This window comes from Scyliorhinus canicula, chromosome 10 (assembly GCF_902713615.1).
Source record: "Scyliorhinus canicula chromosome 10, sScyCan1.1, whole genome shotgun sequence".
Lineage (NCBI taxonomy): Eukaryota > Metazoa > Chordata > Chondrichthyes > Carcharhiniformes > Scyliorhinidae > Scyliorhinus > Scyliorhinus canicula.
In genome coordinates, this window is record NC_052155.1 from 106853352 (window position 1) to 106876456 (window position 23105).

Consider the following 23105-nt stretch of genomic DNA (forward strand, 5'->3'; position numbering starts at 1 on the left):
GTTCTACGTGGTGCCGGTGCTAGCCCCTCAACAGTCGCTGAATCGGTCCAGGTGCGGCGCCAGTTTGCCAATCCTGCCACGGCGTCAACATTTAGTCTCAGGAACAGAGAATTCCACAGAAAATATTAATTTAGTTTCTCTGCCATTTTCTTATTGCCGATTAGAAATCTTCCGGTCTCTTCTGTAATGAGCGCATATTTGTCTATGCTAAGCTTTTTCTTTTCACATACCTACAGAAGCTTTTACAGTCTGTTTCATGTTTCTTGACAATTTATTTTCATACTATATTTTCTCTATAAGTTTCTTGGTTCTCCTTTGTTGAATTCTAAAATGTTCCGAATCCTCCGACTTATTACTTTTTTTGGCAACTTTATAAGCTTCTTCTTTCAATCGAATATAATCCTTAACATCTCTTGTTTGATGTGGTTAGTAAACCTTCCCTGTTGGGTTTTTGCGCCTCAAAGGAATGTAAATTTATGTACCTTTTTTTGCCCCCCATTGCCTGACAACCATCATATTTCTTAATGACGCTTCTCAATCCACCACAGCCAACTTGCCCCTTATATCTTCATGTTTTCCTTTGCTTAGATTTAAGATCCTAATTCTGAATTGAACCACATCACTTTCAAACTATAGGTAGATTGAAGGCCCCCATTATTACAGTATTACCCATATTACTTGCACTTTTAATTTTCTGATATATCCAATCTGATATATCCAATGCCATACATTACCACTATTAGGTGGCCTCTCAAGCACCTCCTCCTAATGTTTACTGCCCCTTCCTGTTTCTTAGCTCCATCCAAACTGATTCCATGTCTTCTGATCCGAGATCCTCTCTCACTAATGTATTGATCCTTTTTTTCCCCATTAATAGCACTATCCCACCTCCTCTTCCTTTCGGTCTATCCTTCCTAAATGCCAAATACCCTTGAACATTCAGTTCCCAACCTTGGTCACCCTGCAGCCAAGTCTCTGTAATGGCAATTAGGTAATATGTTTACTTCCATTTGCACTGTCAATTCAATAATCTTATTGCGAATGCTATGCCCATTTAGATAGTGTATCTTTAAACCTGTATTTTCACAACCTCTACCCTTATATGCGAGCACACACTTAAATTTGTAAGCTCTGTCCCTCCCTGCCACAGTGGCAGAAGTATCAAAAAGTGAGTAACTTGAGGATCGGGGAGAACAGGCAGGTGTGGTTACTTTGCTTAGTGAATCAACCTTTATTTACTGCAAATTATAGGCCATACTTTTATTCTGACAGCTTTCTATCCTATTCCACTTCATTCCTGGTGTACCCTTCTGTGGGATGCATAAACAACATTCCCTCCAATGTTTAGTGGGTTTCGCAGGAAATTCTGTTCACGTGTTTGGCTGCCTTAAATGTTTTGAACACCTGATGGAGGGAACACTGCACATAAGTAAGACATTCTAGATCTGTGATTCCTGGAGAACTATGCCTATATGCAGTTAGGGATATCTTTGGCCATGACTTCAAGAGGCTCTAACTAGACCTTTGTTTTTTTTTTAATCCTTCTGTCCATATCAAAGCAAAGGTAGTGCTATTGAGAAATTCATGACTACAGTGCCTAGAGCAGACTACGCAAAGGGAGTAGCAAAATTCCTGACTCAACCCTCAAGAACTTCTAATTTAACCTTCAATTATAGCACACAAAATGGCTCTTCAATGTTGCATCCTCCTCAGGGATGGCTTGCAGCAACCCTTGCCACGATTGATAGAATGCTGATCATTATTGTGGAAATGGAGAGGAATGAGGCACAAGGCAAACCTTGCTTTAAATATAACTGAATCAGTTTGAGAGGTAATAAGGGAATTGGTGATTTAAAAAAAATTGGTGGGGAACGCAGGTACTTTCCTGTGGCTGTTTTGAGAGATAGGCTTGAATACATTTAACTCTGTTGAGGCCCAAATCCATTTCAAAACAGGTACTGATTCAGAAGAGTAGCCAGCCTTTTGTCTTCTGCGGGGTGCAGGGCAAAACAGAAATAGAGATATAAAAAGTTTAATGGACAAAATAAAATTTTGATCTGAATTTTTGGATCCACTTATCAGAAACACAAAACAACCCAGGACAAAATTAAGCCAATCAACCCTCCAAGCCATTTCCCATCTAGAGCTCCTATTTGATTAAAATAAAAGCTTGTATAGAACCACATTATAACAATAAGCTCCTCGAATATTATACATGCATTCTAAATACTGTATGGTTAATAATATGAAGACGGCATATTGTGAATGTAAGGTTTTGTAAAAGGCAGTTTGACGTAGAGATGGAGAAAAACAAAATCTTTCAGAAATAATTTTTTCCAAATAATAATCGTCTTTCAGGAGGAGGGAAGACCTACCTATAACTACTCACCCTGCATTTTCTTTTTGAACTCTAGGTGTTTGTTCTTTCCGTAATGGAGTTGTGACCAGAACTTTTTGTCCACAAACTGGAGTTGAAGTAAGTGCTGGATTATCAAGGTTCAGATGATCATTGCCAGAACAGATATTAAAAAACTGGAATTTCAGGGCAAGAAAATAAAATATTACAACAACTTAATACTCAAGTTTTGAGATTTTCAAATGTTTACAAACAACTGCAATTATGACAAAATGACAGATAAAAATCAGAACTATAAAACAGATTGTCGGGAGTACTCAGCAAGTGTGTCAGCATCTATAAAAGACTGGTTAATCGTTTAAGTTAAAGATTTCATCACAACTGTTTCCAATACACGGTTAACACCTGAAATGACAACTAACCTGTACTTGCCACACCTGTTGTTGTTATTTCCAGAAATTTTGCTTTTCAATTACAATAAATCTACTTTGAATAAGGAAAGAATACCTAGCCTAAGAGCTTCTTCAAATCATATCATAGTCAAAAGCCACAAGCTCATTTCCATCTTAAGCTTTTAACCTGACAATATTCATCTAATTCCTTTTGAATGCTTCTAAAGATCAGTTACCGCACTAGATAGCAACTTATTCATAAATCAACTGCATGTATAACATTTCTTCCTACTTATTTGGCTAGTCTTTTCCTAATCTTAAAAGAATCTTGTACAATTTTTAAGTAAAAGCAAAGTACCACAAATGTTGGAAATATGAAATAAAAACAGAACATGTTGGATAAACGCAAGTCTGGAACTTCTGTGAAGAGAGAAACAGAGTTAATGTTTTGAGTCCCAAGACCCTTCTACAGAACCGCTAACTGTGTTCCTCTCGCCACAGATGCGGCCGGACCTGTTGAAGTAATCCAGCAATTTTTATTGTATAATTCTTAGATGTTTAACAAATGTCAGTTTAAATATGCTACCCTTACACTTTTTTTTAAACTAAACTAAACCATATCTAAACACAAAATTTGAATAATGCTAAAAGCTAAAACGACAAAGGATTCTAAATGTAAACAGTGATGTCTGCTTAGTATATTAAGTTTCACCTGAGAAGGAGAAAAGGGCAGCGCTTTTACTGGAGTACTTTTTGGGCTCGTTGTGCTGATTTCCATGAATGAAACACTGTTACATTCACTAGATGGGGACGGGCCAAGCCGAAGTCTCCTCTTCCTCCTCAAAATAGTTGGTGGTGTACTGAACTTGGCAACAATAGGGGACGTGATAGGAATGAGTTCACCCTGCCCACTGCTGTTACTGCAAGTACTTCTGCTCAGATCTGAAATGGCATGGCCATCAAAGCGATAACCTATTCCACCTCTGCGATGCAAACGTTCAAATTTAGCTGGAGTCTGTTTAGCAGGTGTCTTTTCATTGACTTCAGAGAAGTCAAAGTTAGTTAGCTCATTCCACACGACAGAATCCTGAGAAAAAGGAAAAATCTTGTTACACTCAAACCACAAAATCAACAATAAAAGGTTTCATTTTAATTCACATTTAGACACAGCAGAATGGTCATCAAATAATGGTGCAGGATACATAACCTCTTTTATTTAGCATTCTTCAACATATTTTCTAGATCATGCAAGTCATTTTATTGGTGTATAAGAAATAGAGAGAATGAAGGTTGTTGCAATTTGAAGTAGATTGATGTCATCATATTCTATTGTTATGGTTACAGTACTTGTTTAGTTCTACATTATTATTGAAGATAGAGGTCTGTTGGTGATAAATATACAAAACTCAAAATCTTCAGGTTCCACACATAATTGATTATACACAATGAAACCTTTGAAGAAAAATAGAAGCACAAGAAAACAAGTATTTAATTTTTAAGAAGTCAAATAATTAACTGCAGTTTAATTAATAAGGAAAGTTATACATTTATTTGAATTTCTCAGGTTGCGCTCAATTGCATGTGGCAGGCAAACTGACAGCACTAAAACTGCCTCCCATAAACTGCTCAGCAATTAGGAGTGAGAAATTATGCACTGCTGCAGGTTAAGATTTTGCACCAGCTTAAAGCGTAGATGACTTTTTGTGCTGGGCCAATAAAGCAACACTGCAGAGATGCAGAAAGATGCCTGGAATAAAGAAGAATTCCAGAGATGGTGAAAAGGACTTTGACCCCTGTGGATGTAAACAGATAATGTGCATAATATGTGATATACCCTCAATTATGACGTCGCGGATGTGTAGTTTCATGTGGACCTCCGCGGTCACATCTTGATGGTTACAGTTTCTAGCGAGCATGGTGAGCTTTTCCAAGTACTCGTCCAGCGATTCCCCTGAGCGCTGCCGGCGAGTAGAGAGCAGATGCCGTGCATGTACCTCATTGATGGGTTTTACAAAACGCTTCCTCAGAATCTCGATCGCTACGCTGTAGTTGGCCGCCTTCTCGATCAGGCTGGAGATTCTGTGCGTGGAGTAGGCGCAGCTTGCGAGGCTCGACAACGGGGTCTGCCGAGGAGTCCAGGTAGGCCTCAAAACACCGAAGCCAGTGTTCAAAAATGTCTTTGGCTTCCGGCGCAAGTGCGTCCTGGTCGGGCTTTTCTGGCTTGAGACTGCTATCCATCCTATCATAATCTGTTTATTGAATTGATATACCCTCAATTATGACACGAGAGAGAGTGTACTCGTAAAACGAAGGCTTTAATAAACAGAGAACTTCGCCAGCCGGGGAGATGAGTGCTCATAGAGCGCCGCCCACAGGACGCCACGTTATATCCGGACCCTGGGAGGTGGAGCCAGAGGCGGAGTCCCCCAGGGTTCCAAACCCGGTCTTAAAGGGACATTACATGCATGATCTTAAAGGCACATTACCCATTCATCACATTCACCCCGTTTAAGAAAAACGCAGAGTTCGTCGGGGGTGAAGTGGGATTACAAGTCCATTCTCTTTGGAGGCCTGATCATCCTTGTCGACCTTCTCAGCTCGGGCAGTGGTGCTGTGGACACTGATGTCTTCAATGAGGGTACATCCGGGAGCACGGTGGTTGGAGCTTTTGTGCAGGGTAGGGGGTTGGGGAATAGGAAGGGTAGCTGGGGATGGCGGTGACATCGCCGGCGTGGAGGAAGGAGGAGGCGGCGTGAGGGGTGAGGGGGGGGGAGAAATAGGTTGGTTGCGACAGGCGGTGTGGGGGTGCAAGGGGGAACATTGGCGAGGGGGGGGGGGAAGAAAGCGCAGTAGGGGAACCAGCGGGTGCCAGATCCCGCAGGGAAACCGTATCTTGCTGACCGTCCGAGTGTGCGACGTGGGCGTACTGGGGGTTTGCATGTAGCAGCTGGACCCTCTCGACCAGAGGGTCCGTCTTATGGCTCCTCGCGTGCCTCCGGAGAAGGACAGGTCCCGGAGTCGTCAGCCAAGGTGGAAGCGAGACCCTGGAGGTGGACTTCCTGGTGAAGGCAAACAAGCGATTGTGAGGGGTCTCGTTCGTGGCGGTCCAGAGGTGATGGAGTGGAGTGCGTCAGGTAGGACCTCCTGCCAGCGGGTGGTTGGGAGACTTCTCGACCGTAGGGCCAAAAGAACAGCCTTCCAAACTGTTGCGTTCTCCCTCTCCACCTGCCCGTTACCCCGTGGGTTGTCGCTGGTCGTTCTGCTCAAGGTGATGCCCTTGCTGAGCAGGTACTGCGCAGCTCATTGCTCATGAACGATGTACCCCGGCGCTTAGGATATAAGCGGGGTAACCAAACAGGGTGAAGATGCTGTGCAGTGCCTTTATAACGGTGGCCGAGGTCATGTCGGGGCAGGGGACAGCGAATCGGAAGCGGGAGAACTCGTCGATGACGGTTAAAAAATAGGTATTGCGGTTGGTGGACGGGAGGGGCCCTTTGAAGTCCATGCTTAGTCGCTCAAAGGGCCCAGAGGCCTTTACCAGGTGAGCCTTGCCTGGTTGGTAGAAGTGTGGTTTGCACTCCGCGCAGATTTGGCAAGCCTTGGTCATGGCCCTGACCTCCTTGGTGGAGTAGGGTAGGTTGCGGGACTTAATGGGCAAGCCAGGTGACCCCCGGGTGACAGAGATCATTGTGGGTAGCCTGCAGGTGATCCTCCTGTGCGTTGGCGCACGTGCCACAGGATAGGGCATCTGGGGGCTCGTTGAGCTCCCCTGGACGAATCTTAATATCATACGTGTAGGTGGAGAGCTCGATTCCATCTCAACATCTTGTCATTTTTGATCTTGCCCTGCTGCGCGTTATCGAACATGAAGGCAACCGACCGTTGGTCAGTGACGAGAGTGAACCTCCTACGGGCTAGGTAGTGCCTCCAGTGCCGCACGGCCTCCACAATAGTTTGCGCCTCCTTCTCGACTGCAGAGTGCCGGATCTCGGAGGCGTTGAGGGTTCGGGAAAAGAATGCTACTGGCCTGCCTGCCTGCCTGGTTGAGGGTAGCAGCCAGGAGGACGTCTGACGCATCGCTCTCGACTTGAAAAGGAATGGTTTCGTCCAACTCGTGAATAGCGGCCTTGATGATGTCGGCCTTGATACGGCTGAAGGCTGACCGGGCCTCAGCCGTGAGGGGAAAAATCGTGGTCTTTATGAGTGGGCGGGCTTTGTCCGCGTATTTGGGGACCCACTGGGCATAATAGGAGAAAAGCCCCAAGCACCGTTTCAGGGCCTTGAGACTATGGGGTAGGGGGGAGTTCCTTGAGGGGGCGCATGCGGTTGAGGTCGGGCCCTTGGACCCCGTTTTCCACAACGTAGCCGAGGATGGCTAGTCAGGTTGTGTGGAAAACGCATTTTTCTTTGTTGTAGGTCAGGTTGAGGGCCCGGGCGGTCTGGAGAAACTTTTCAAGGTTTGCGTCATGGTCCTGCTGATCATGGCCGCAGATGGTGACATTGTCCAAGTACGGGTAAGTAGCCCGCAGCCCGTACTGGTGCACCATTTGGTCCATCGTCCTCTGGAAGACGGAGACCCCATTAGTAACGCCGAAGGGGATCCTAAGGAAGTAGAAAAACCGGCCGGCTGCTTCAAAAGCAGTATGGGCCATCTCCAGGGAGGTGGTGAGTGTTAACGTTTCCTGCAGATCTTTCGCCCCGTTTTCTAGGAGTCGCTGCCTAATATAGTTCGCTCGGATTCCAGACACATAGGTGTCGCGGATGTGTAGGTTCATGTGGACCTCCTGGTCACATCTTGATGGTTACAGTTTCTAGCGAGCATGGTGAGCTTTTCCAATTACTCGTCCAGCGATTCCCCCGAGCGCTGCCGGCGAGTAGAGATAGATGCCGTGCATGTACCTCATTGGTGGGTTTTACGAAACGCTTCCTCAGAATCTCGATCGCCGCGCTGTAGTTGGCAGCATTCTCGATCAGGCTGGAGATTCCGTGGCTCACCCGGGCGTGGAGTAGGCGCAGCTTGCGAGGCTCGGCAATGGGGTCTGCCGAGGAGTCCAGGTAGGCCTCAAAACACCGAAGCCAGTGTTCAAAAATGTCTTTGGTTTCCGGCGTACGTGCGTCCTGGTCGAGCTTTTCTGGCTTGAGACCGCTATCCATCCTATCGTAATCTGTTTATTAAATTGATATACCCTCAATTATGACACGAGAGAGTGTACTCGTAAAACAAAGGCTTTAATAAACAGAGAACTTCGGCAACCGGGGAGATGAGTGCTCACTGAGCGCCGCCCACAGGATGTCACCTTATATCCGGCCCCTGGGAGTTGGAGGCGGAGTCCCCTGGGGTTCCAAACCCGGTCTTAAAGGGACATTACATGCATGATCTCAAAGGCACATTACCCATTCATCACAATATGTGAATGTGAGCAGAATTTTCTCAATGACTTGCTCACTGTACAGTGGGAAATGTAATCTCTCACCAAGAGTATTCCCATCACAATTATTCTTTCAGCACAGCCCTCTCGGTCCCTACCCGTGTTGCCAAGTAATCAACTTCCCCATCTCTACTTCCTCTAGTTTTCTATTAGTTAGAGGAGAAGTTTTCACTGCACCTTTTTCTTTTTTCACTCAAAAGTTGCTGCTCCTGCCCTCAAAATACCTCTCTGTGCTCACATTTCTTGCTAGGAGTAGCTGGCTCATTAAAGCAGAGGTTAAAACCCCTTACCTAGGGCACATAATAATCCATGTTCTCTCGTATTACTAAAGAGGTTTGCTCACAACAACCAACATAGGAGGTTCTCTTATTTTGAAAACGATTGCCATTGATGTAATAGGAGAGCATACAATAGTCAGCATTGGCAATTAAATTACATTGAGCCTTCTTTGAGTATTATGTCTAATTCATCCTGATCCATGCTACATGATTGTTCATGTTACATTATGGAAAGCAAGATAATTCAATAAATAACAGGTAGAGAAAAATATCCAACCACAAGAAAAGCATTTTTGAAAGCAAAGGAAAATAAAATTAAATAATGAAAATGACTGAAAATACAGAAATTTTAAATTAAAGTTTTGAAGTGGAGATGGTGCGATTTGTACTGCAGATAGACTACAAAACTACGGAGGAAACAAAAAATTCTGCCCAAGCTTAAGGGTCTTTGCATAATTCAGCTGGAAACTGTAAATTGAAATAAGTATTAAAAGTGCACAAACCATTGCAAAATATATTATTAATTATATGGTAGCCAAATTAATTTCACGTTACTACATTTAATTATAGGAGATGACAAACTTACTGCTTCAATTAGTTCAAATGTCTTTGCAAAATCAGGAATTGAATGTAGTGTATTGAGGGCTGAATTCTCCTCCTGTGCAAAGAAGCGGTTGAGGGATGCCTGCTGTACAGGTGTGCTTGTCCCCTGGGGCTGCTCCTTGGAACAAGTTTCAGTTGCTTTATCCTCAAGGCTACTCAAGGTACTGGATAAACTTTCATCGCCAAAAAAACTTCTTGACCAGCATGTAAAGTCAGTAGGCTCTTGTGACTAAACAAAGCAATTAAACAAAAAGCAGCTTACTCTAAAGTAAATAGGCTTGCAATCAAGTTCAGAATTCTATTTTAAACAGAATTGGTTTTAAGACTTTACAGAAGCAATTATTTGATCCATTGTAGCCAAACCTCCAAAATAGTTTGCCATTAAGACAAAATTAATCCACATGGAAGCATCACAATCGAAGTAGATTAATATCTCAATGGTGTAGTTGATCATGTTATTAACCATCCAAATCCCAAAAAGTCCCACTTTTAAAAAAAGAGGGTTTTGATTACAAAATATTTAGTTATAAACGATCACTGAAATCACAAAATAGAATTTATATAAACAAACTTTGAATTTTATTTTGAAAAATATTTTCAACATTTTAACAAATAAACACACCCTCACCTCCCTCCACTCCCCTCCCCTCTCCCCCCCAATCCTCACCCTTGACGGCAACCAGATCCCCAAAGTTTAAGATAAACAAACCCCATCTCCTGTGGAATCCCTCATCGGCCCCTCTCAGAGCAAATTTAACCTTCTCCAAGCACAGGAACTCCATTAGCTCTCCCAGCCACACCAAGGCACCAGGGGGGGGGGGGGGGGGGGGGGGGGGGAGAGAGAGAGAGAGAGAGAGAGAGAGAGAGAGAGAGAGAGAAGAAGAGAGGCTGACCTTCACCCCAACAGGACCCGTCTGCGAGCGATTAACGGGACGAAGGCCAAGACCTCTGCCCCTGCACCTGTCTGCAACTCTGGCAGATCTGACACCCCGGGGATTCGCGGACGCCATGTCAGAGGTCCTGCAAGGGAGGGTGGTGCCAAGTCCAGAGGTGGCGATCTTTGGAGTTGGAAGACCAGGGAGCCCAGACGGTGAGAAAGGCCGACGTTTTGGCCTTTGCTTCCCTGGTGGCCTGGAGACGGATTTTACTGGGATGGAGGAACTCTGAGCCCCCAAAGTCAGGGGTTTGGGTTAGCGATATGGCGGGGTTTCTCAGACTTGAGAAGAGAAGCTGGAGCAGTTCTTCGACTTCTTCGAGAAAAATTAGACTGTCAGCAAGGGGGGGGGCGCATGGAAGTGCCGGATATGGGTAGGAAAACCAATGGCGGGCGGGCCGGCGGTGTGCCGTTCTAGGCCATGTTGGTTGGGGTCTGTGTTTGGGGGGAGATGATGGTTATTTTCGTAGTGGGTTCTGTTGGATATTATTGTTGAAGTGTTAAAATTATAAATGCCTCAAGAAAATATTTTCTACAAAAAAAAAGATTTGACACCCCGAATATAGCCTCCAGGGGACCCAGTTCCAAATCCACGTGCAAAATCTCGCCTTCATTAAGTGCGCCCTGTGCACCACTTTTAACTGAATCAATCCCAGCCTCGCACACAAGAATGAGGCATTGACCCTTCGCAGCACCTCGCACCATGATCCCACCTTCAACGCCATCCCAGCTCCTCCTCCCACTTGGCCTTCATCCCCTCCATGAACATCTTATCTTCCTCCATGATCCTACCGTAAATCGGCAAAACGAGTCCCATGCTGGTGCACCAGCTGCGGAGGCAGGTCGCGTCCAGGGAAATGTTGCGGATATGGACTGGGGCTGGGGGTCTGGTGTTGGAGCCGGGGAGGATAAACAAGGCGTTTAGGGAGTATTACCAGGGACTGTACGAGGCGGACCCTGGGGGAGAGGAGGGGATATGGGGTGAGAGTTTCCCCAGGTGGAGGAAAAGAGGCGTTGGAGGAGTCACTGGGGCTGAGGGAGGCGCTGGATAGTATCAGCGGTATGAAGTCGGGGAAGGCCCCAGGGCCGGATGGGTACCCGGTGGAATTTTATAAGGAATTTGTGACGGACCTGGCACTACATCTGTTGGGGGAGTTTAATTAAGTGCTGGAGAAAGGGGAGCTGCCAGAGGCGATGATGCAGGCAGTAATCACGCTAATCCCGAAAAAAGGGAAGGACCCGGTGGACTGTGGGCCATATAAGCCCATATCACTATTAAACACGGCTAAAGTATTGACTGTTGTTGGCGGGGAGGATGGCAGATTGTGTCTTGGGGGTGGTTGCAGAAGATCAAACAGACTTCGTGAAGGGCAGGCAGCACGCGAGTAATATAAGACGACTGTTGAATGTAGTGATGAATCCGTCGGGGTCTCTGGTATCGGACGTGATGGTGTCCATGGACGTGGAGAAGGCATTTGATTGGGTGGAATGGCGGTACTTGTGCGAGGTTTTGGGAAGGTTTGGGCCGAGATTTATGGCATGGGTGTGGTTGCTGTATGTGGCACCAAAGAAGAGTGTGAGGACGAATAATATGAGTTTGCGGAGCTTTGACTTACACATGGGTACGAGGCAGGTGTACCCGCTGTCGCTGTTACTGTTTGCGTTGGCCACAGAGCCGTTGGTGATGGCTCTCAAGGGGTCGGCATAGTGGGAGGTCATTATGAGGGGACAGAGGGAGCATCGAGTGTCGCTCTAAGCCGATGACCTGTTGCTGTATGTTTTGGATCCGCTGGAGATTTAGGGAAATATTATGATCCTGCTGTAGGGTTCTCAGGGTATAAACTGAATGTAGGGCAAAGCGAGGTTTTCCCAGTGAATGAGTTGGGGCGGCGGGCATATTTAGGGGTGATGCCATTTACGGTAGCGAGGGATAGGTTTAGGTATTTAAGGATTCAGGTAACGAGGGAATGGATGAGGCTCCATAAGTGGAACTTAACGAAGCTGGTGGAGGAAGCCAAGGAGGATCTTAAGAGGTAGGATGCACTGTAGTTGATGTTGGCGGGTAGGGTCCAAATAGTGAAAATGAATATTCTGCCGAGGTTCCTGTTTACTTTCAAGCTCTCCTGATCTTTATACCAAAGGCCTTTTTTCGGAACTTGGTCACGATCATTTTGGACTTTGTATGGGCGGGGAAGGTGCCGAGGGTCGGGAGGACCGTGCTACAGAGTCAGAGGCAGCACGGGTCATTATTGGATGGTGAATGTGGGTAAGGTGCGGCGATGGTGGGAACGAGAAGTGGTAGAGTGCATTAAGACGGAGAAGGAATCTTGTGAAGGGTCTATTTTGAGGGCTATGGTGACGGCAGCGTTGCCAATGGCTCCGAGTAGGTATTCAGGGAGCCCAGTGGTACAGTCCAGTGACGATATGGAATCAGTTGAGGAGGCATCTTTGGGTGGAAGGGATGTTGGTGTTAACACCACTCTGCGAGAATCATGGGTTTGAGCCGGAGGGGGGGGATGGATAGTCAAAACAGGAGGTGGAGGGAAGTGGGCCTGGCCAAGGTGAGGGACCTGTATTTGGAGGAAGGGTTCACCAGTCTGGAGGTACTAAGGGAGAAGTTAGAGCTGCCTAGAGGGAGTACAGGTATCTGCAGGTTAGGGACTTTGCACGAACGGTCTGGAGGGGATTCCCTAGGTGTACGCCTAGATACACCCTGCTCGAGCGACTGCTGCTTCCAGATGTGGAAGAAGAATTGGGGATATATACACAAGTGGCTGGGGCGGCAGGGAGACGAGTGGATTCGAAGATCAAGGAGAAACGGGAAGGAGAGATCAATTCGGGAGTATGGAGTGAGGCACTGCGTAGGGTAAACAAGACCTACTCCTGTGCAAGGATGAATTTGAGACAGTTTAAGGTGGTGCACAGGGTGCATATGACTCCGGGTTCTGAGTAGGTTCTTTCAGGGGGGTAGCAGAGGAGTGTGAGAGGTGTGGGCGGGAGCCAGCGAATCACACGCACATGTTTTGGGGTAGCGAAAAATTGGGAAGACTCTGGGAGGGTTCACGGTCTTAACCAGTATAGTGGAGGAGGAGATGGATCTGGACCCTTTGGTGGCGATATTTGGGGTTTCAGAGAAGCCGGAGCTCATGGAGCAGAGGAAGACCGTTTCTTGGCCTTCTCCTCTCCGAGTGCACAGCGGCAGAGTTTACTGGAGTGGCAGTTGACATCGCCATCGGGGGGGTAGCGGCTTGGTTGGGTGACCTGTACGACTTCCTGCGGTTGGGGAAGATAAAATAGGAGTTAAGAGGCTCTTCAGAGGGATTTGAGAAAAGGTGGGGGATGTTTGTGACCGTGTTTGAGGAGCTGTTCATCGCAGGGGGGGGGAATTTGTACAGACTGTATAGTTGATTGCTGGGAAGCATGTTTCATGGGGTGTTTATGTGCTGTAACCTGATTTGATACATGTTGGTTATAAAATACATTTTTTTAAAAAATAAATCGCCGAAACGACCTCACCACTGACAGCACCTGTTCCAACAATGCAAGGACTGTGCCACCGGAACGTTCGGAAAGACACCTGCATACACCTGAAACTCTCCTCATGCTGGAGCCCAAACATCACCCCGAACTCCTCCAAGCTAGCGAACCACCTTCCAAAAACAGATCCTTTATCTCCTTCACCCCATCTCCCATCCCTGGAACCTCACATCCATCCACCTGGCTCAAACTCATGGTTCCGACTTATCGGCCTGAGCCTCGAGCCTGCCTTCAACTTAAAGTGCTGTCGGAATTGTCTCCAATTCTTCAGCGTGGCTACCACCACAGGATTACCAGAGTACTTCCCTGGGGCGGAGGGTAGTGGCACCATTCCAGCGCCTGCAACCCCGACCCTTTACAGGAACTCGCCTCTGTCTGTACCAATAAAGCATCCATCTCCCTATTCCAGCCCCGCAACTTCTCTGCATTCGCCACCCAGTAAGTGTAACAAATTCGGAAGAACCAACCCCTCTCCCCTCCCCCTTTGGAGCACCCCTTTCCTTATCCTGGCCACCTTCCCTGCCCACACAAACGATGAGACCAGCCTGTCGCTAAAGAATGACTTTGGTAAAAAGACTGCAGACACTGGAACAGAAACAATAACCCTGGCGCATTGTTCATCTTTGCTGCCTGCACCGGGCCTACCAGCGACAAGGGGAGACTATCCCATTGCAACAAGAACTCCTTCACTCTCCTAACCAGGGTCGTGAAATTGAGCTTTCGAAGCAGGTGTCCAGTCCCGCGCCATTAGCACCCCAAAATACCCAAAATGAGTTGCCGCCGGAATGGCACCCTCCCACTCCCACCCCTGGAGAAGATACCACTAAATATTTGTTTTTCCCTAAATTTAACTTGAAATCCAAAAACGTCCCAAATTTCCTTAACAACCCCATTAGATCCCTCACCAACAAGCTTGGGTCCGGGATGTACAACAGCAGAACGCCCGGGTACAGAGACATCCTATGCTTCACCCTCCCCACTATCCCCTTCCATATGTCCGAACCCCTCAGCACAATGGCCAAAGGCTCAATTGCCAGAGCGAACAAATGGGGGAGGACATGTTGCACCCTTGCCTCATTCCCCAGAATAGTGGAAAGTACAGCAAATCATATCGTTCATCTGTATATATGCTGTTAGATCCTTGTATAACAATTTTACCCTTGACACAAACTTAGGCCTAATACCAAATTTCTCCAACACCGCAAACAAATAACTCTACGCCACTCTGTCAAACCTAATCTAATGACACCACCGCCTCCCTGCCTTCTGCCGGAGAAAGCACCACTTTCAGCAGCCGCCGCACATTTGATGACAGCTGCCTGCCCTTAATGAACCCGTCTGATCCTCCCAACTTCAGAAGGCACTCCTCAAACCTCAGCACTAGCACCATGGCCAATATCTTAGCAGCCTGGTTCAGTAGAGAAATGGGCCTGTATGACCCACACTCAACCGGATCCTTATCCTTTTTAAGGAATAGTGAGATGGATGTCTGCCTCATGGTCTCCAGCAATACTCCCCTAACCATTGCATCCACTAACATTTCTACCATCACCAGTGTCAGCTTGACCTTGAATAGTTTTCGAAATTCAACTGAGAACCCATCCAGCCCAGCGCATTACCTGACTGTATTTTCCAGATTGTTACAGGCACTTCTTCCACCCCCACTGATTCCTCCAATCCCGCCTTCTCCTCCACACCCCCCTCCCTCCACCTCTGGACACTAATACCCTCATCCTCTGACGTCTCCGACTTATACAAGTCCCTATTAAAGTCTTCAAACACTTTATTCACCTGCTCCGGCACCACGACCAGCCCGCTAATCCACATGCCGCCTGCCGACGGAGCTAGCCTGCCAGCAATCGACTGGCCTTCTCACCATACTCGCAGACGATCGCCCTCACTCACCTCAGCTATGGGACCGTTCTCCCCATGGATAGAGGACCAAACTTCACCTGCACTCCTTCCTCCTCACCAAAAGTCCCAGCTCCGGATCCTCCAATATGACCCATCCAACTCCAAAATCACCTCCATCAACCGCTGCCACTCCTCCCCCGCCTCTCAATCTACCGCCTTGAATGAAATGACCTGACCCATCACCACCTCCTTCAACCCTCCCAGACCAGCGACAGATAGATAGATCAGGGCTGGTTTAGCACGCTGGGCTAAATCGTTGGCTTTTAAAGCAGACCAAGGCAGGCCAGCAGCACAGTTCAATTCCCGTACCAGCCTCCCCGAACAGGCGCCGGAATGTGGCGACTAGGGGCTTTTCACAATAACTTAATTGAAGCTTACTCGTGACAATAAGCGATTTTCATTTCATTTCATTTCATTCCCCATTCCGGTTAAACCCCACCTACTCCTCGATCACCTTCCCCATTTTGATGCAAAAGTTCGGGTCCGCCATCAAACCCAAATCTAGCCTCCACTCCAGCTTCTGGGCTGGACCCTTCTCCAAATCCACATCCACCCAGTGGAGCATGGTCTAATATCACGATTGCCGAATACTCGGCCTTCTTTACCCCAGCTAGCAGCGCCTTCTCTACCACAAAAACAGTCGATCCTGGAGTACACCTTATGTACCGGCCAAAAACTCCCTAAACCTCCATGGGCCATCCCGCCCATGAACACGGTCAATACCTTTGCCTCCCCGGAAGGATTCGGCGAGAGTAGCCGGGACCTGCCCACCTTCAGGTCCAACACCCTATTCCCCATATTCCACGCTCTCTTCACCAGTCCACCTAACCCTCGCACATTCCATGTCACCACTCTGACTGGGGATCTCTCATCCCCCCCCCCCCCCCCCCCGGCCCTGCCTGGCAGGCGAGACCCCAAACCCGGCCCCCACCGTCACCCCACCCCTCCCCCTTCCTAGAATCCCCCCTCCACTTCCTCTTGAAAACTCCTCACCCAATATCATCCCCATCCCCCCACCAGCCACAATTCCCAGGCCATGAAAACCTGCCCAAACAGGTTCCAACGACCATGGCCCCTCCCCGCACCCCACTCACGGTCACTAGCCAACATTGCATTTGCTAGCATGGTGGCTCCTGCCAAAGTCCCCTCCCCGACATAGAAAAAACACTCGAACTCCAAAGCCCCCACACCCACCAAACTCCCAACACCCTACATCAGAACAAAGCCCCAGACCCAACAAACCATAAATCCTTTTTTCTCTCCTTACAGATGCTGCCAGACCTACTGAGATTTTCCAGCATTTTCTCTTTTGCTTTCAGATTCCAGCATCTGCAGTAATTTTCTTTTATTCAGTCTTTAAACCATAAATCCCCACCATCCTACCCAAATCACCCCAGCCCAAATGTCTTTTATATAATACAGTTAACCATAGCATCCATAAAAGGAAAGAACATAAAGTAAAAACCCAGCAAAAAAAGTCCAAACTCAGTCCAGTCCTAGGCCTTCTGCCTTCACAAACGCCTCCACTTCAGCCGCCATCTTGAAGTAATAGTGCTGTTATGCGTGACCCTTACTTCACCAGTTAGACCACACCAAACAGCACGTTGCCTTTACACAAGGCTGCCGTAGCCCGACTGAAGGCTGCCCATCTTCTCGCTAGCTCCTTCATCAGATCCTGGTATATATGTATACCGCTGCCGTCCCGCTCCACCTCCTGCTTCTGCTTCGCCGACCTCAGCACCTTCTCCTTCACCTGAAAACTATGGAAGAGGATCACAGCTCTCAGCGGTTCATTTGTTCTTGGTTTCAGCCAGAATGACCGGTGGCCCCTGTCCAACTCATAGTGGATGGGGTCCTCCCCCTCCCCCATCAACATCGCCAGCATCTCAGCAAACTACTCTGTAGGCCTCTGGCCTGCCACCCCCTCAGGTGCACCCACGATCCTCAGGTTTGTGACCTGTTCTCCAGGTCTTCCACTTTGGCCCTCAGCCCTCTATTGATCTCCAGCACCTTCCACAACTTCTCACCCATCGAGGTGAACTGGTCGCTATGCTGCGACAATGCCTCCTCTGCCTCCTCCACCCCCTTCATTTTCTCTCCTTGCTCCCGTACCGCCACAAAGGTCATCGACAAAGAGTCATCGGACTCGAAACGTTAGCTCTTTTCTCTCCCTACAGATGCTGCCAGACTTGCTGATATTTTCCAGCATTTTCCCTTTCGTATCGGTCTTCATCAATTCCTCTCGTCAGGGCACTGTTCTCACCCACCCTCTCCTTAAGTGAGGTCATCATCTCATGCCTGCCAAAATTTTTTGACAACAGCCGCTCAAACTCCCCAGCCATATGTTCAGCCAACTTTTCCACCATGATGGGCGTTGCCCCACCTGACAAGCTCTCCTGCCATCTTTTCTCCCGCTGAACTCCTCACCACATTTGACAGCAGACTTTCACTCACTCCTTTTCTCCCTGGATTTTTCCCCCCCGGTTTTTGACATTCTTGCAATGCCACAGACCTTCCCACAACTTCACACATACGAATTTCCCCCAAAACCTGGGTTAAAGAGTCTGAAAAAGACAACTCTCGTGGAAGCGACAAACATGTGACCTGCACTTCATGCTGCAACCAAAAGTTAATTTGGATGTTTTTCTGAAAGAACGTTTATTAAAGGATTTTCATATTAAACAAAACTACCTGACTCAAACAGAAATACACAATATGAGAAAAAGACAAAAACAAAACAAAAGCACATTTTAACTTTAATACAAACACTAAACCAAACACTTAACAGTTGACAGTGACTAGCTCCTTAAAAGGAGGAAAGTCAGGGTGAACTGTGGCGCATTGGTTAGCACTGCAGCCTCACAGCACCAAAGTCCCAGGTTCGATCCCAGCTCTGGGTCACTGCCCATGTGCAGTTTGCACATTCTCCCCGTGTTTGCGTGTGTTTCGCCCCCACAACACAAAGATATGTAGGCTAGGTTGATTGACCATGCTAAATTGCCCCTTAATTGGAAAAAATAAAGTGGTTACTCTAAATTTAAAAAAAATAAAGCAGGAAATTAATGGCTGCCATCTTAGGTAGAACCCCTCCAATGGTATACTTAACTTTCTCCAATGTAGAAAAGACACGAGGTCACCCAACCAAGCCGAGGCACTAGGCAGATTAGGAAACCTCCACCCAGGCAGAACCCGTCTCCGGGCTATTGATGAGGCAAAGGTGAGAGCATCCACCTTCACCCCCGACGAGCCTGACATTCTAAATGTGGCCACCAGTGACATGATTCCAAATCTACACAGCGTATTTCCAACATGGTGTTAAAGAGAAAGGCCCAAAAGCGTACCAATTTAGGGCAGGACCAGAAATGTGTACGGTTAGCCGGCCCCAGAGAGCATCGCTCACACATCCTCCATCCTGGAGAAGAGTTCGCTCATCCTTGCTTTAGTCTGATGTGTCCTGTGCAAAACCTTGAATTGAATCAAACTTAGCTGAGCACTTGAAGTCATGGAACTGACCGTGAAGGGCCTCATTTCACACCTCACTATCAAAATGGGATCCAATTCACCCTCCCATTTCATCTTCACCTCACTCAGCAGACTGTTGAAAGGATATGGCCATATATGTCAGAGCCGGCCAAAGGCAAGATCTCCTTCAACAAGAAAGAGGGTGGCGACAAGGGAAATTTTTTAATTTAAAAAATCGCAAATTTAATACAGCTGAATAGACTGGAACCAGGCAGTTGAAATTTCTCAGCCAACTCCTTGAAACAAGTAAACCTCCCCTCCATGAACAGGTCTCCCAACTTCTCCAGACCCATCTCCTTCCAAGGCTTAAACGTCAAGTCCAAACCCGCTGGTAGAAAACGGTGGTTGTTGCAGATTGGGGCTAGTGAAGACAGGGAACAGAGCATGAAATGTTGCCTGAACTGCTTCCAAATTCTGAGGGTGGAGATAACCACTGAAATAAAAAAAATCTCACTGGAGAAAGGCAACGTGCAGTAACTATTGCGCAAAGGCTAGAAACAGTGCAGGAGCTCACTTCCATTGGTCTCCATATGTAACCAGGACCACTAAACCACAACACTATCTTCTTCAACAAGGAAGAGGGTGGCTACCCAATAGTAAAACAATAAATTGGATAGGGCTAGGCCCCCCGATTGTCTGTCTTTTTGGAGCAAAGCTCAACAAATTCTGGGAGTCTTTCCTGCCCAAAAAAAGGAAGATATTAATTTGTTAACTTTGAGAAAAAATAGCTTGGGGAGCAAAAGGGGGAGACATTGAAAGAGAAATAAAAATCTTAGGAGCTTGTTCATTTTAATAGTCTGAACCCTACCTGCCAAGGATAGGGTGAGGTTATCCCACCTCTGCTAGGCTATTTTGATATTGTCAACCAGATTATTGTAATTTAATTTATGAATCGAGGCCCAATTGTGGACCACCCAGACCCCCAAATAGCAAACACTAGCCTTGGCCAGGCGAAATGGTAACAGCCCTAGTTGGGCTCTTCTCCATAGGGGTTGACCAGGAAACATTCGCTCTTGTCCAAGTTCAACTTGGAACCAGAGAAGGAGCCAAATCTTGTGCATGGAGGGTACTGGGCCCATCATAATACACTGCATTGGGCACCCAGTGCTCCATCCCTCCCAGAATTATCCCACTCCACTTAATAGAAGACCTCAGTGCTATAGCAAGCGGTTCTATTGCCAATGGAAACAGGAGAGGGGACAGTGGACACCCGTCTTGTACCCCTATTCAACACAAAATATCCAGAGTTCAGGACATTCAGATGAACTGTGGAAGTGCGGGCCCTGTACTAGTCAAATCCAGGAAATAAACTTGCGGCCAAAACCGAACCTCCCAAGAATCTCAAATAGATAGTCCCACTCCACTCTATCAAATACCTTTTCAACATCCAGGGACACAATCACCTCTGGTTCGTGCATCGAGGAGGGATAAGGGGCAACATTTAGCAGTCGACAAATATTGGCCGACAATTGTTGACCCTTAATAAAGCCTGTCTGATGAGTAGGTTCTTTTGGGGTGAAGATAGGTGTGTCAGGTGCTCGGGGAGTCCAGCGAACCATGCCCATATGTTCTGGGCATGCCCGGCATTGGAGGAGTTCTGGAAGGGGGTGGCGAGGACAGTGTCAAGGGTGGTGGGATCCAGGGTCAAGCCAGGATGGGGACTCGCGATCTTTGGGGTTGGGGTAGAGCCGGGAGTGCAGGAGGCGAAAGAGGCCGGTGTGCTGGCCTTTGCGTCCCTAGTAGCCCGGCGAAGGATTTTGCTACAGTGGAAGGACGCGAGGCCCCCAAGCGTGGAGACCTGGATCAATGACATGGCGGGCTTCATTAAGCTTGAGAAGGTTAAATTCGCCCTGAGAGGATCGGTGCAAGAGTTCTTTAAACGGTGGCAACCTTTCCTCGACTTTCTGGCTCAACGATAGGGTACTGGGACAGTAGCAGCAGCAACCCGGGGGGGTGGGGGACGTTGATTATGTTTGCTTATTTTATTTAAATTTGATTTATTTAATTTTAATTTATGGTTAAGTTCTCTTGTTGGGGGGGGGGGGGGGGGGGGGGGGGGTGGTGATACATGTGATGTTACGGTATGGGGGGGAATTGCGGGTGTTATGGGGCTGTTAGTTGCATATTGCTGCTTGTTGCTATACTTGTTATATTTTTATATTTTCTGTAAAAAATTCCAATAAAAATTATTTTTTAAAAAAATGAAGCCTGTCTGATCCTTTGATATTACCTCGATGAGGCAGGGCTCTAGCCATCGTGCCAACACCTTGGCAAGTAACTTGACATCCACATTCAAAAATGAAATTGGTCGGTATGACCCACACTGTGTTGGGTTTTTGCCCTTCTTTAAAATCAAGGAAATAGAGGCCTGTGCGAGGGCAGAAGGCAACAACCCCCAGGTCAAGGAATCATTAAACATGTCCAGAATTAAAGGCACCAGCTGCCCTGAGAACTTCTTATAAAATTCAATCAGAAAGCCATCCAGACCAGGGGCTTTGCCAGTCTGCATCAAACCAATGCATTTTATAATTTCATCTGGGTGTAATGAAGATTCGAACTCATCGCTCCTCTTTGCCTCCATAGCTGGAATAGAAAGGCTGTCGAAAAAGTCAGGCATAACCAATTCTTCCCTGAAGGCTCCAATCTACAACGATCACGAAAGAACGATTCAAAAGCTGCATTAACCCGAGATGGGGCGGAAGCAAGATTATTGCTCGAATTGCATATTTGTATAATTTCCTGGAAGGCCACCTGCCAATTAATCTGGTGAACCAAAAGGCGACTGGCCTTCTCGCAGTATTCGTAAAACAGGCCCTTTGAGTATCGCAGCTGGCCTACTGCTCTGCCTGGCAACAATAGCCCAGATTGTGTTTGTAGCTGTCCGGGGATGGTACGGTAGCACAGTGGTTCGCATTGTTGCTGCACAGCACCAGGGACCCGGGTTCAATTCCTGGCTTGGGTCACTATCTGTGCTGAGTCTGCATGTTCACCCCCAGCAACAACAATCTATCTCTCAATGCCAGCAAACCTAAAGAGCTGGTCATTGACTTCAGGAAGCAAAGTACTGTACACACCTTTGCCAGCATCAACGGGGCAGAGGTGGAGATGGTTAGCAGTTTCAAATTCCATGGGGTACACATCTACAAAAATCTGTCCTGGTCCACCCATGATGACACTAACACCAATAAAGCACAACAGCGCCTATACTTCCTCAGGAAACTAAGGAAATTCGGCATGCCCACGTTAACTCTTACCACCTTTTACAGATGCACCATAGAAAGTATCCTATCTGGCTGCATCACAGCCTGGTATGGCAACTGCTCAACCCAAGACCACAAGAAAAAGAGTCATGAACACAGACCAGTCCATCACACGAACATGCCTCCTATCCATTGACTCCATGTACACCTCCTGCTGCCTGGGGAAAGTGGGCAGCACAATCAAAGACCCCTCCCACCCGGCTGACTCACTCTTCCAACTTCTTCCGTCGGGCAGGAGATACAAAAGTCTGAGAACACGCACGAACAGACTACAAAAACAGCTTCTTCCCCTCTGTTACCAGACTCCTAAACGAGCCTTTTATGGACCTCAATAATACTACACCCTTGCATGCTTCACCCGATGCCGGTGTTACATTGTGTACCTGTGTTGCCCTATTATGTATTTTCATTTCATGTACTTAATGATTTGTTGAGCTGCTCGCAAAAAAATACTTTTCACTGTACCTCGGTACACGTGACAATAAACAAAATCCAAATCCCCAACCTAAAGATGTGTAGGTTAGGTGGATTGGCCACGTTGAATTGCCCCTTAATTGGAAAAAAAATAATTGAGTACTCTAAATTTTTTTTAAAAGTTAGAAGGAAGGCTCGCAACTAGAATTAAGAAAAATGGATACAAAATACTAAAACCCCATAAACCTTGCGCTCCAAAATAGAGTTGTATACTTCAGGAGCCCCACATAGAACTAAACCCCAAATCTAAACCAGAACTGTATACGTTGTACCCACCAAAAACAAGAATAGAAGAAAAAAAACACATGGAAACCCAACAATGCAACAATTCAACATGTCCATCCCCAGAAACCAAAAACTCAGTTACACATGCTCAACTTGTGTTTTTTTTAAACAAAAGTTTGCT

At 47.0% G+C, this 23105-nt stretch overlaps 1 protein-coding gene across 5 annotated transcripts in view; it reads right to left on the reverse strand.

Annotated features, from left to right (window-relative positions):
- The window catches only part of mybl1 (v-myb avian myeloblastosis viral oncogene homolog-like 1), a 174476-nt gene that overhangs the window by 60889 nt on the left and 90482 nt on the right, over window positions 1–23105 (reverse strand). For 4 of the 5 annotated variants that reach the window (XM_038809506.1, XM_038809507.1, XM_038809505.1 and 1 more), the window contains 3 exons: window positions 9042–9287; window positions 3461–3835; window positions 2390–2532 (listed from right to left, as the gene is read on the reverse strand). In XM_038809506.1, the coding sequence (XP_038665434.1) occupies window positions 2390–2532; window positions 3461–3835; window positions 9042–9287 (764 nt within the window). The remainder of the gene's footprint in view (window positions 1–2389; window positions 2533–3460; window positions 3836–9041; window positions 9288–23105) is intronic. The other variant, XM_038809510.1, reaches the window with a different exon arrangement.